Here is a 14,460-nt window from a genome sequence, read left to right on the forward strand (position 1 = left end):
ATTAGCATGCGATTAGTATTTTCATTTGCATAGCACTCTGAGTCCTTATAGCCTTGGAGGGAAGAATGGGGTAAAAGAATGGGTGCACCCATTCCTAGCTGGTTCTCCCTATATATTTACATATGCATAGGCTCCTGAGGCACTTACACACACAGCCAGGTTTCCTGGCAGACCACTGGCTGTTCTTTTGGCAGGTGATTGATGACTGTCCTACCAGCTCGAAAGCTGGCTGGCACCGGAATACCAGAGTGTCCCCATGCCGGAATCTGGAGCCTTCTCTTATTCCAAATGCTGGAACTCCTGGGTCCCCACAGCTGCCCTGGTCTATTTCTGAAATACAGAACACAGCAAAACATGGTACATTAAATAAAAGGGATGTGGCATCATATAACAGGTGGTTGTCCAACTTACCCAGTGTGCTCATTGAGAATTGTATATGTTAACATACATTGCATTTACTTGACAAAACATCGGTTTTTTTTTGGTGTGACATGCTTTCTTAATTTCTGATTCTTATGGAGGTTTTACTGCTGTGACTTCTGCTGTATGGCAGTCTACATGATCAAATTTCTGCAATTTTACCCTATTTCACTTATCAGGTAGGATATGGTAGTATTGTGCGCTTTTTGCAGTGGCATTATAATTACAGTATTTCATTAACATCATTGTCAGTACTTATTAATGTTATGGCTTGCCTAGCCCAAAAATAATATGTGAATACCTATTGCATGGCACACAAATAACGCGGTCCAAGACTCAAATGCTAGCGCACAAATAATGTTCCCTGCTATTGATTCAGTAGCAATTGCACGAGGTCCAGATACATACTAGGCAACCCTGCACATACAGCCTTTAATCGGCCAGGACAGACCTCCTTTAGACGCTGTGCCTGCTGTATGTTTTTTTTTATAAATTTATAAATAAAATAAAGCCTCAATAAATATAATTTACAGCCAAAAACACGTATAAACAGGTATAATGCACAGATATGCCCCTGGGCCCAAGTGCTTATTGAATGTGCACTAAGGTTGCATTAATAAGTGACCTTTTTATTAAAACCTGTCCTGTGAATTGAGATACATTACATTATACACTTCTTTTTTGTTTAAAGGAACAGAATTTTTAGTGCATTTCAAACACTGTGTGGTGTACATAAAAACCCCCTCACGTATTCCTGAAATGGTGACATTTGTGAACAAGTACCTTCTTATAAGCAGTTATTTGCTTAGATAGAACATTTGTTGTCTGCTACCCAAGCACCCAAAGTATTAAGCAAGAAAATTGCAAGCTGTGGTGGGCCAGATGATACTCGATAGTAAATAAAATTGTGGCAGATTTGTGGCATTCTATTAATCTAAACCTATATGGGCTGTTTTTTTGGGATATTTAGTGGAATATTTCCAGAGCAGTCCTTGAATGTGGAATGACAAATTACACTGACCCAAAGTCAAATGAAAAGCTTCAGCTCCAGCTTTCTCTTCCAGCTGATTGATAGTGGATAGTACTAGAGATATATTGGCCATCTGGCTAGGTAAGGGACCCACTCACTAATGAGCATAGTTTTCAAGTGGGCTGTTACTGTAATCTGGAGTCATCAAACAAATCAGGACACTGGTTTTCATAGCAGACATAAGAATAAGACTCTGCTGGATGGCAAAATGTCAACAAACGTATCAGAATCAGAACCGTCAATCCCAATATCTCATTTTGAATATGAATTTATATGGGGGGCATTGCAACTGTATTTAGAAGAGTGTTAAAAAAAAAACTTTATTAAAATATGTCTACAATTCTTTTCTATGTTGGAGGATGGGAAAATTGTTATAGGTTTGCTATTTTTTCAGAGAAATGAGCATTTTAATAGGCAGGGGAATGATATTTCAATTACAGACATATCCTTCTATCTCAATGCTCTAAATGCAAAATGCTCAGGGGAGGCGGAAGGAGTTAAACGCCTGCTTCTGGGTTATTTTCCCGGAAGGTGGATAATTCCAGAGGTGAGAAAATGCCAATGCTTTTCATATGGCTTGGAGAATGAAATGCTCAGAAATGACAAAATCCATCAACTCTTTTATATTCCCCAATCTCATATATAGAAATCATCTGACTATTGTATTAGGTCTTCAAACTCACTACTGGTAAGCATCATGAATTATTCACTAAATATCTGTGTATGAATTTTCCAGTGCGGCAAGACTGTCCAACCTGCAGCCCTCCAGCTGTTCCTGATCTTAAAATCACCCAACATTCATAATTTGCCAGCAGCTGGGGTATACAGATTGGGTAACCAGTATAATAACCTTTCAAATTCTGCTGGTAGGGCCATTCTAAAAAATCCATGAAACCTATGGGGAGAGAAAGCAATATATGAGCTGCCTCTCGTATATATATATATATATATATATATATATATATATATATATATATATAATGAATGATGGGTAGATGCATAAGCCCTTTTATTATAAGAATATAAGGATTGACATTTGAAATGAGTACTCATAATAAGTATAACGTGCCTTCTGGCACAACTGGTATAAAAATTAAAAAGGTTGTACAGTAGCTAAAAAAATGTAAACTACCCTTTCAGTTAAGAAGTCTCTCGGCCCAAATACAAGTTAATGAAGCACATGAAGCTCACTTCCTTATTAGATCCCTTTGAATTAGAAAGACCATTAAAATCCCTTCATTATAAACCTAGGCCAAGGCCCAGTCCAGTTGGTGACCTAGTACAGGTAATACTAATAGTTGAAAAGTTTACATTAGTTACTGCACTGTGCAGTTTTGCATGTGTTTACAATTAAGTAAATCAGAGGTTGCTATGGGTTACTAGACTTTGTGAAAACATTATATTAAATTGCCCTCTTGTTGGCAAATCAGATGAAAACAGTCTGTGGCATTATGTCCTAGAAACCAATGCCCTGATGAAGAGATGCCATTCCTGATGCCTTCCACCACAAATTATGAGCTAGGTATCAGCAATTCACTTTGGAGTCAAAGCGTTTGACTTGCCTGATACTGTATATCCTTTATTTACTTACAGTATTATATAAAAAAGTACATTTCTGTTATGTTGACCCTTTCATAATGTTATGGTGCTAAAGGATCATTACAGAGTATAATGCATATTCACAGAAAGATTTAGAAAGTTTGCATCCTGCTGTTTAATAGGAAACCAAGAGAATAACAAGCAAGTATAGCTCATAATCACTGTTTTGTGTGCCCTTGTCCCATAAGTAACAGCATCCATTAGCATACATTACTAGACTAGAGTCTACAATGCATAACCTTTGTTTTTCTTTCTTTTTACTTTTAGGTTAAAACATATCAAACAACTTCTAGTAAAACATTCTGGGTTAAAACACAAACGGGGCTCATTTATTAAAAATGTCTATATTTGCAATAGTAAAGTAACCCATAGCAACATTTAGATTTATTTCTTCTTCTTACAGCTGTCTACAAAGACTGGCTGTAATGTGGGGCTCATAAACTTCTAGGTATGCCACTAACTATTACTTAAAGGAGAACTAAACCCTAAAAATGAATATGGCCAAAAATTCTATATTTTATATACTGAACTTGCACCAGCCTAAAGTTTCAGCTTCTCAATAGCAGCAATGATCCAGGACTTCAAACTCACATGCTCAGCTGTTGAGAAGCTAAGCTTAGGGGTTGTGGCAAATTATCAAGCAGAAAATGAGGTTGGCCTGTAATATAAGCTGATGCTACAAGGCTAATTATTTAATTCTGATGCTAGTTACACTAGTTTATGTGCTGCCATGTAGTAATTATCTGTATTAATTACTAACCAGCCTTATATTGTAACATTTCTATTCTATGTGTACTGTATATTTTGAGTGGGTCCCTAAGCTCAGTAAGTGACAGCAGCACAGAGCATGAATCAGCAGAAAACGAAGATGAGGAGCTACTGGGGTATCTTTGGAGGCACAGATCTTTACTACTAAAGGGCTGTGGTTGGCTTGAGCTGGTATAGAAGCCCAAAACATAATGTACAATATTTCTATGGAAGACTTCTGTTTCTTACCTGGAACAATACATTAAACACTATAGTCCCCTCTTAAAACTGTTCCTATGCCTGCAATGCAATTTTCACTTGCACCCCCTTTTAAATGTCACACTATTTATAATACCTGTTTTTGTAAGCAAGTGCCGATCCAAATGTCATTCACCTTTAGGTTAACATTTTGGGGCCGATTTATCAAGGATCGAAGTGAATTCGAGGGAATTTTCAAAGTAAAAAAATTTGAAATTCAAAGTAATTTTTTGGATACTTCGACCATCGAATAAGATACTACGACTTCGACTTTGAATTAGAAGAAAAATCGTCCGAATATTCGACCATTCGATAATCAAAGTACTCTTTAAAAAAACTTTGACTTCAATACTTCGCCAAATTAAACCTGCCGAAGTGCTATGTTAGCCTATGGGGACCTTCTAGAGCATTTTTCTAAGTTTTTTGGAAGTCGAAGTATATTCTTTCGATCGATCGCTGAAATCCTTTGAATCGTTCGATTTTACTTCGACGGCAGGATACCCAAATTAGATGAAAAAAACTTTGAATTCGATATTCGAAGTAGAAGTATTTCAATTCGATGGTCGAATTTCAAAGTATTTTTAACTTCGAAATTCAACCCTTGATAAATCTGCCCCTTAGTATGATTGTAGAGAGTGATATTCAGAGTGAATTTGCAATTGGTTTCCATTTCTTATTATTTATGTTTTTAAGTTATTTAGCTTTTTATTCAGCGGCTCACCAATTTGCAGTTTCAGCAATCTGGTTGCAAGGATCCAAATTATCCTAGCAACCAGGCACTGATTTGAATAAGATACTGAAATATGACTAGGAGAGGCCCTGAATAGAAAGATCAGTCATAAAAAATAGCAATAACAACTCATTTGTAGCCTTACGAAACATTTGTTTTTAGATAAAAAACTATACAAAAAAGCTATACAAAATAAAGACTGAAGACCAATGGAAAAAAAATAGAATTGGGTATTCTATAACATACTAATAGTTAACGTAAAGGCGAATCACTCCTTTAACTAAGTTACTTTCTACTTTCAGTTGCTGTTGATTTTATTTTCCCACTCCACTCCAACTTGGCCATTTGTCACAATCTTATATATACTGTATATTATACATGTAGATTTCTGCAAGAAAGGAAAAAGTTGCAACCTCAAATATTTTTTTTGAAAGAAATACCGATAACTTTTACAAATAAAGTAATATATCAGTGGGGAGCATTAGGTTGATAAGTGGAATCAACAGTAATTTACACAGCACAACTAATGATATATTTCCCAATATCTTGATTGCAAACTATTGAAGGAACATTTTTACTGTCATTTGTAAAATGTTCACAAGGTGGCGCTGTAATTAGAAGGTATTCTTTCCCCAGGTGCTATTCTTGCAATTTTTCTTCACACTATAATGTATAATACATAAAGCGAACAATTGTTGCTTCTGTCTATAACAAGAAAATTTATGTCTAGGTTTTTCTAGGAGAAACATAAGAGGAGAAAATATATATTTTGAACTTTACAGCACTGTGGGATATTTTGGTATTTTAGAAATATTTAAAATAATAATATTAACTAACAGTACTGGACTTAATATTAAGGAAAGTATTAAAAAAGGGCATACTGTATGTACAGCAGCTGGGGGAGTAGGTAAAAAGAATAGATGAAGGGATTTGTACTATAGACTATCTTAAATGCAAATCCTGCACGTTAACTGAAGAAAATAGATCCACATCCTGCTCTGTCTTCTCTGGCATGAAATGGGTTTATAGCACAGAGTCTGCATTATATTCACCCTGTGCATTAGCTTGCACTCCATTAAACTGCTCTGTTAGCAGAGTTCAACACCAGCCATCAGCAGGGAGAAATTGCATTCCTGGGGAGGGGATGAGTGGTGAGAACGCATTAGCCAGAACTGCCCTTTAAATATTCAACAAACATCCATTAGGCAGGTCAGGCACTCAGACTCAGAGCCCCCCTTGCTAGGATGTGTAGAGTAAATGGCATTATTAAATGAAATGATATTGCTAGAGAAGGGTGCTATGATTTGGTAAGTCAGTGTAGATGGGCTTTACTAGGGAGAATGAAATGTAGTTATTTTAAAAGTATGACAGGTAACCATTCTGTCACTAAACATCACTCAACTTCTAACGGCAGGCCTGGAAGAGAACTGACTTCTGCTACATTGTTTCAGTAGTCAGAGTGAGAAGTTTAGTTTTGTTTATTTAATTAATGGTGCATTGGAAACAAATATTTTTTTGGTGGGCATCACCTTTAAAGATAAACGCAACTGTTGTATTAGCTTCATAATTATGAATTGTAATAATTGAATTTCCCAGACCTGTTTAAGCCTAGGTTTCTACTCACAGTCTACTTTCAATGCCATTCAGTAGATATTCTCACAAATATCTGCATTTAAACATGTGATGCGTGACATAACACAGTTATGCTTCCGTAAAATGCCATACAGAAAAGAATACTATTCTAGAAAACGTATGGCAAGTCAAGCAGTGTTCACCCCTTCTTCTTCCCATAGTGCATGTTACTATATGACAGTTGGGTGCTGTAGTTTATTTGTAGGCTGGGCTGCAAATAATGACTGTTTTATCCCAGTGCTGGGAAATCTTTGTACATTTTTGTACATTGTTTAAAACTCTCTAGATTCCATCTGATATTGCTTGTCATAATAAATATTGATCTGAAGTTCACATTCTCCTATTTAGTACAACAGCCACAAGAAACAAATTATAAGGGATAAAAAAGAAATGGCTCCCCACTTCTGAATAAAGCAGAGAGAGAGAAAAGACCCTTTCCTGACGTGCCGAGCCGCAAAATAAGAGACAGACCCTAATTATCAGTGTCTTTTATATTTGTTTTATATCCAAGATTAAAAGAACATCTGAGGAATTAAATTCTAAGCCTGGGAAATGCCACTGGCTCATCCCCTCCCTACAATCTGGTTATGAGAGATTAGTAACTCAAACTACAAAAAATTGTATAATACAACCTAAGCAATGCAGACAGCCACCAAAGCTGGATTAATTAGGGTTGCCTTTTACACGATCCAAGACAGAAATAGAGTTAAGGTGAGAGCAGTATTAATCCTGATTGGACTGAAATGATCTTTTATAAATTAAGCTACAATTCCTGAAAGGATTAAGAATTTCTCAGGCCAATAAAAATGAATCATAAAACTACAGAAAGTGAAAGCTACCTGCCATTATCTTAATTACTACAAAAGCTCAGAACCCTTAAGATCGCTATCTTTTTAACATCAAAATCCTGGCCCCCACCCTTGAGACCTTTCACTTTTTCCAGCAATTAAATGAGTCCCATTTTAATGTTCTTTTGCTGTTTAATAAACCAGCAATTTAGGGGGTTATTAATAAAAATCCCAATTTTTCTTTTTAACTTTTAAATATAAAAAGTCTTACTAAATCAGAAGCCACGATTTGCCCTTATTTATCAATTAAAAAAAAAAATTGGATGGGGTAAACAGATCGCCGCATAAAAACTGCAACATTTTCGGATTGTGTCTGAGAAAAATCAGAATTTGTTATGAAATCGTTTGAAAAGCCTGTAATGTTCGGATTATCATACGAAACCCAGAGCAGACAATAATATCTTCAAATTGCAAATAGGACCTCTGCCATTGACTTCTACAGGACCTCAACAGGTTCAAGATAGAGTATTTTCGGATTCAAACTTTTTGTAGCCTCTGGATATAATAAATCTCGAAAAATGTGAGGTTTTTTTTTTACTAAAAATTCCAATTTTTATAGTAAATAAACTCAAGTTTTTTGAGTTTTTAGCATTCAGACTTAACCCCCTAAAATTCCTAAGTATGAACGTGAATTACGCCTTGTTTAACTGTGCTTATCTCTTTTCTGTTGCAAACTGCACAACAGGTGTGACAACTATGGCTGTAGAACCTACAAATATATTTTATATTTGACATTGATATAAACAAACATAAATGGACTTGGTTATATATCACAAAAGTCGGACCTCAATACTTTTACAGGAATTAGGAAACACTTTTCCTCTTTTAGACAAAAAGTCTGCATCGCTTTACAAAAAATATGTATAAGCAATTGTTAGCAATGGCAAAACAATGCAGAGGCCTTATTAGAGAGATATTCTTCTGCCCACTGTCTAGCAAGGAACCAAAGTTATCTATTGACTTTTAATTACTAAGGATAAATAAGATGGGTAAGTTGGCGTTGATGGGTAAATCATGCATAATTTCTTTAATCACGTTTTCTGCTTTTTCCATAGGGGCCAGTCATTGCCATTGATAACATGCATCTCAAAGATATTTTCTTACCTTCATAAGAAGCCTTGAAGCCGAGGTTACTGCCAGAAGTATCAGACCGGAAGAGCAGCCACATCTGGTGATTGGAGCTGACTATGAGATCAGGAACACTGGACCCTGTCAGACTGTGATAAAAAATTTTGGGAAGCAAAAAAAAAAATGTTAGCTAAGTTTAATACAGGTTTGGATAAATGTCCAAGCTTTACATATTGATATTCAGTACAACAAGATGTAGCCTATCATTATCTGCAGGGCTACAGTTTGCCTATATCCTTGGTATACTTAGAAACTTTGCTCTATTAAGGTATCTATCTATTAAAAAAGCTCTAGGACAGAACATGTGGTCCTCATAGTTTAATGGGTACAGAACATGTGTTCCTCATAGTTTTAGCTGTGAAGGTTCCTTGTCCTTTTCTCCTATAAAGAGCTTATTTACAGAATTAATATAATATACAAATGGTGAATTCATCTCAATCCAGGGCATCTCCACACATCTCCTTTTTTTATTGTAGGGAATGATCTCCTTTGCAATATTATGCACTTCTGTGAGCTATATTAAACCACTGAACTGTGTTCCATCTATATTGTATATATATATTGTAGACACACATTTTTTTAATCAACGTATCTTTTTGTTTTTACTGAATTAATTTTACTGAATGACTGAATAATTCAGACCTGCATGAGACTGAATATAGCAGGGCCCTTAAATCATTGGTCATTTCATTTAAATCCATTTTATAAGGTACTGCATGTCAAAATATGATTTTAGTCTTCTATATTTAGAATGGAGAATTCCACAGATTTGTATTATGAATGGCTTGTGTCCATTTGTAGTACTTTTTTTGTAATATTTTACAAATGTTCATTACAGTTTCATATGCCATACTTTTAAACTGATACATTGGATGACATATTCTTTAAAGGAACTATAAGGGGAAAATATGTGTAATCTGTGCCTGTACAGGGTCGATAATAGAAATAGGTATTTTTTTTGCTTACCCTGAGAAGCATATTTCAGGTACGGTGACATATATTGCCTCCACCCAATGAAACCATGATTTTATGAGGACACTCTATAAATATCAACACAACAGTTCATATGGTAGGACTGATTCACAATTGTATTTTACGCCGTACACAGCACATTTAAATTTAATTTACAGGACCAACAATCACACGTTAAAAGTTTTAACTTTGACATAAACTTATTAAATTTGAATGTATTGGGTTTAAATACAAAGTTTATTTAGCAACAGTTTATATATTTTTTAATAAAACTTGTTTAGGTCAATTATCAAGTTTGAACTGCGCCAAATTGTCTCTGCCATTTACAGCTTACTCTAACAAAAATCATAAAGTATCATAATAAAATTCAGTGTCAGTGCTTCTCAAGCCTTAACTGTAACCATATTTAGTAGAGCTGTTGCTTGCATTTCTTGTGTGACTCAAGTGACTTTTTACTTTAATACATGACTTATACCAGTTTGTAGGTTCTGCTTAAAAGAATTGAATAATACACCAGTGTTAACAAGTTCTTCTTGTCTCTAGAAGCAGTGGCAGGGGCGCTCAGGCAATGGGGCATATTTATTATCTGATGTAAAAATGACAGGATAATACACCACACAATCACCAGGCTTCTCCGTGTAAAAAACAATGTAAATCTTTATGCGTTTTTCTTAACGTGACTTCCACGTGGCTAATCACATGGCGTAAAATAAAACATGCCTTGATAAATAAGCTTTTTACACTGTTTTTTCTATGAATGTTGTTTTGTACAACATAATAAATATGTCCCAAAATGACAGTTAGGGAACTACTTGGAGTGAAGGTTTGTTTGCTCTCTTTCACTGCTCTCTGTTCATTTCTATGGGATTTTAGGGGCATATTTATCAGTGGGGAAAGTGAAAATTCACTATTTTGTAACGCCCCTAGAAATAAACAAAGTGGACTGTGGAAAGCTTTTTTCACACTTGATATATACAGTATGCACCTGAAAGATCAGTAGTCAGTTTGACATTTGGGGTAAAAACATATTTGCTGTCCTAGATCTTTTTTAAAACTAAATGACTGATCAACAATTGTTTTGCTATATAAATAGCCTTGTTATAAAAAGAAAGCCAGTGCTATATAGAATAATCATTAAATTATACACATGAAGGGCCTATCATAAGAGGAGTGAAAGATTTAGTCAAAGAAGCCCTTATTGCAAACAAATGAACTCTCAAAGATATGTTTGTGTTTTGTGTAAATAAAAAGATAGATGTTAGTCAGGTATTTGCTTTTAGGCTTATGTCACACATGGAGACATGCTCCAAGGACATTGAAATCAAGAAGTCAGTCATATATTCTACTGGATTATCAGGAGAGTTAAGGGTATGGGTTCCGGTTTCACCCAGAAGCTCTGCCTTTATTGCTGCCCACTTTTGGGTTAATATTATGCATTTTTGGATCCACAAGTGATTGTGATTGTTACATCATAATAGAAAAGATTGGGAGGTAAAGTGGCTGCTATCTAAATAATTGTGAGTACAATATGCTTCCCATAGTCTTTGCTACGAAGCAATACTTGTTCAAAAGTTGGTTAAAGTTTTTCCTTCACTCCTTTTTTTTGTTGCCTACTAAATTTGGTCTGTATGTTATCCCAGTTTATTTGTATATTTTTACTTGAAAATACTTACATTCTTTGGGGTTTTATTATGAGCCAATAAAGAATAAGCTTGGGGCAGCTGGGAAATTGACAATATGTCTAGCCCCATGTCAGATCTCAAAATTAAATATAAAAAAATCTGTTTGCTCTTTTGAGAAATGGATTTCAGTGCAGAATTCTGCTGGAGCAGCACTATTAACTGATTCATTTTGAAAAAAATATTTTTTCCCATGACAGTGTCCCTTTAACAATAATATTATAAAGCAATAATCAGTAGAATTTAATATTATACCAGATGTCTTTTGGGATTTATTGTAGTTAGGATGCCTAAAATGGCCCCTAATGCACAATTTTGGGCCTGCTTTTTACACATTACAAAATAAGACATATTAATTCAATTACAATCACAGTTTCAAATAAAAAGTTTGTGAAATTGTATAGTAAAATATATAATTCTACGTAGCCAATGATGCTAACTCATAACCACTCAATAGCTGCAGTAAGTTCATAGGGAGAGTAGTACATACAATGATTCTGATTTGTAACTATCTTGGGACACAGGTACCTACACAAGACACCATATTAATCATTAACCAATGCAAAGGAACCTGTAAGAACATGTATTGACGTCAAGATGCCATCAAATAATTGCTACTGCACTTTCTTCAATACAAGCAACTTACACATAGAGAACAGACTTCTGGTCCCCGACCTTCCCACCATCTCCCACCGTTAGAGTGTCGTACCCTCTCTCTAACTCAAACTCTTCAAATGTTAGCTTGATGACCTGTGGGAATACAGAGAAGTGTGCACACCTAGGAAATACTGCATGACTCATAGTGACCAATAAACATGAGTTGGGTCAATTCAAAAATAGACTTTAGAATAGGGGCATTCAAAAGGGTGTTACTGTTTTAGCAGTTGGTACCATTACAATTATCAAGTCTACTAAATACTACATAAGCAGTATGGCTCATTAAAATGTCTTCTAGCAGGGCACAATTAATAAACAACTGACACAGAGATCTGATGCCATTTTCATACACAATCATTTACCTCTATTTCTTTAAAAATTATACATTTAGATAGTTATGCCCTAATGTTCTTTGATATTCCCAAATAGAGAAAGAAATATCAGATGATCTAATCATCTCAAACAGTTCATTTAAGAAAAAACATAGCAATTAGAACAAGATTGTTCTGGTGGTAGAACAAGAAGACATAACTCTCAAATAAAAGTGTTTTAGCAGATGTATTTACTTATCATTTACAAGCCATTATATCCAAATTAATAAATCATTAAGGGGGTTATTTACTAAAATCCAAATTTGTTTCATTTTTTAAATTAAAAAAACCACGATCAAACTCCCATAACCGATTTTGCCTTATTTATTATTTAAAAAGCTTCATTTAATCGGTTCAGGTAAAAACTCTATAAAATCGAGCGAAAACCTGATTAATATGACTATTTCTGTGTTTTTCCCAAATTGCTTGATTTTTTTGTCTGGTTGAAATGGTTGGATTTTCAGGCTAATTCCAGCACCGACCACAGAAACTTAGGATAGGAAACTCTGCCATTGACTTATACACAACCTCAGCAGGTCTGAGATGGGAGATTTTTGGGTTCGGGCTTTTTGCAACATTGGGCTTTAATAAATTTCGAAAATTTTTAGTTTTTTTTTTAAAAAACCTGAGTTTTGCCCCAAAAAGCCAGACCAGAGTTTAGTAAATAACCCCCTAAGTGACCAAAAGTTCATTTGTAGTTCACAATATAATAAGCTAATGATTGCATGTCAAAACTGTATTTGTTACAGTTTCATAAACTAGAAAGTTAAAAAAAAAGAAGTAATGGCAAAATAATCAAAACATTGTTTTTAAAACTTTGGTAGTGAAAATGTGTAATGCATAATGTACATTTTAATGTGATAATCTTCAAAAGAGGTATAGTGGTAAAGTGATTGAAATAATTGTAATTGAGTACAATATGCTTCCCATAGTCTCTGCTAAGAAACACTACTAGTTCAAAAGTTGGTTGACATTTGTCCTTAACTCCTTTTTGTTTGTCTACCTGATTTAGTTTAGAAGTTATCTCAATTTATTTATTATTTGTATGCACTAATTAGATGGTAGTTCTATGAGGATAAGAACTTGTGCATGGCTTACTCACATAATATTTTCTCTGTAGTCCTAAAAAGAATAGTATAATTCATTTGTAGTTGTAAACTCTGGAAAGAATTTCAACCCTGAAACTAGGTAACACCCACGTTTGCAATTTCCGAGGCATTATACCTCCCACAGATTAAAGCTAAAATTATTTCCATTACCCAGTTTCAGATTTCTATTTCTAAAATCATATTTTTTTTAGAATTAAATTGTTACATTTTGGAAGTGGGCTTTTTCTACCCTCCATTCCTTTCATATTTTAGAAATCCTTAAATAACAATGTCAAAACTACTATGTCTATTTTGCTTTACTAATGGTAAAACTAAACTTTTTCGTAATGTTGGCAATTTTAGCCTTTTTTTAAAAAAATTCCTTTTTCACTTTGAAAGCCTTAAGTAGTACAGTGTGAACTAATACCACCTTTACACGCACAGCCCCCAGAATGCAATGAAAGGTATCTTACGGTTTTGACCCTCAAATCTAAACCTTGAGGTGCCTATATCTTTATCTATATATGCTATGGGCATGCAGTTGTATTTACTAGCAACCACACCATCTATGTTATACAAACCCAACAAATAACAACAGGTAACTGGTTCATGTATTTTGTGTTGAAAGTATCCATGGGCATTTTTTCATAATACAGATGCAGCCACTTTGGTTTGTCTGTTTGACACAGAATAACTAAACACAGATATCCCATTTATCTCATTTAACACAGAAAACTGTGTCACAACATCCCATCTAATTAAAGCATTCACCATTGTGAACAATGGTGCTTTGGTATGCTAATGAAAAGGTTAAATGCATTAAATGAGTTAAGATAACTTTAGATAACACAGTTTCTTCAATTAACTCTGAGTCATGACGCATTTAACTCACAAATCCAAGTGGCTTCATCTGTACATGCGACTTCTGCTTTTCTTATTTTCTGTTCTCCTATTTGTTATGGTTAAAATGAACCAGTGCTATTAGATCAAGTACAGACTCCTCCAAAAGTTACCTATAGGTCATGTTGATGATTTTCGCTGATTGTTCTGCTTTTGTAAGTAATTGTCACTTAAAGTTCCTAAACCTGACTGTTTTCCAAACCTGACTGTCCCTTCCTAACCTGTCAGTTAGAGTTTCTAATGCAAACAGACTACTGCTGCACAAATATGGCAGCTCCCTCATAGGAACATGGGGCTAAGAATCGTATTTTTTGATGTTGGTATCTCTTCAAGGGGGTTATTTATCAAAGGTTGAATGTTGAGGTTTCTTATTTAAGAAAAAACTCGAATAGAAAAAACTC

General features: G+C 34.7%; 1 protein-coding gene across 3 annotated transcripts in view; it reads right to left on the reverse strand.

The window, feature by feature from the left end:
• The window catches only part of LOC108708254 (CUB and sushi domain-containing protein 2-like), a 591,784-nt gene that overhangs the window by 189,655 nt on the left and 387,669 nt on the right, over positions 1-14,460 (reverse strand). Inside the window, exons 11-13 of one of the 3 annotated variants that reach the window (XM_041582174.1) lie at positions 11,690-11,793; positions 8,369-8,481; positions 148-330 (exon numbers count right to left, since the gene is read on the reverse strand). The exons of the other annotated variants lie outside the window; for them this stretch is intronic. Of the exons in view, the coding sequence (XP_041438108.1) occupies positions 148-330; positions 8,369-8,481; positions 11,690-11,793 (400 nt within the window). The remainder of the gene's footprint in view (positions 1-147; positions 331-8,368; positions 8,482-11,689; positions 11,794-14,460) is intronic. 3 annotated transcript variants of the gene reach the window in all.

Source organism: Xenopus laevis, chromosome 2L (genome assembly GCF_017654675.1).
Source record: "Xenopus laevis strain J_2021 chromosome 2L, Xenopus_laevis_v10.1, whole genome shotgun sequence".
Lineage (NCBI taxonomy): Eukaryota > Metazoa > Chordata > Amphibia > Anura > Pipidae > Xenopus > Xenopus laevis.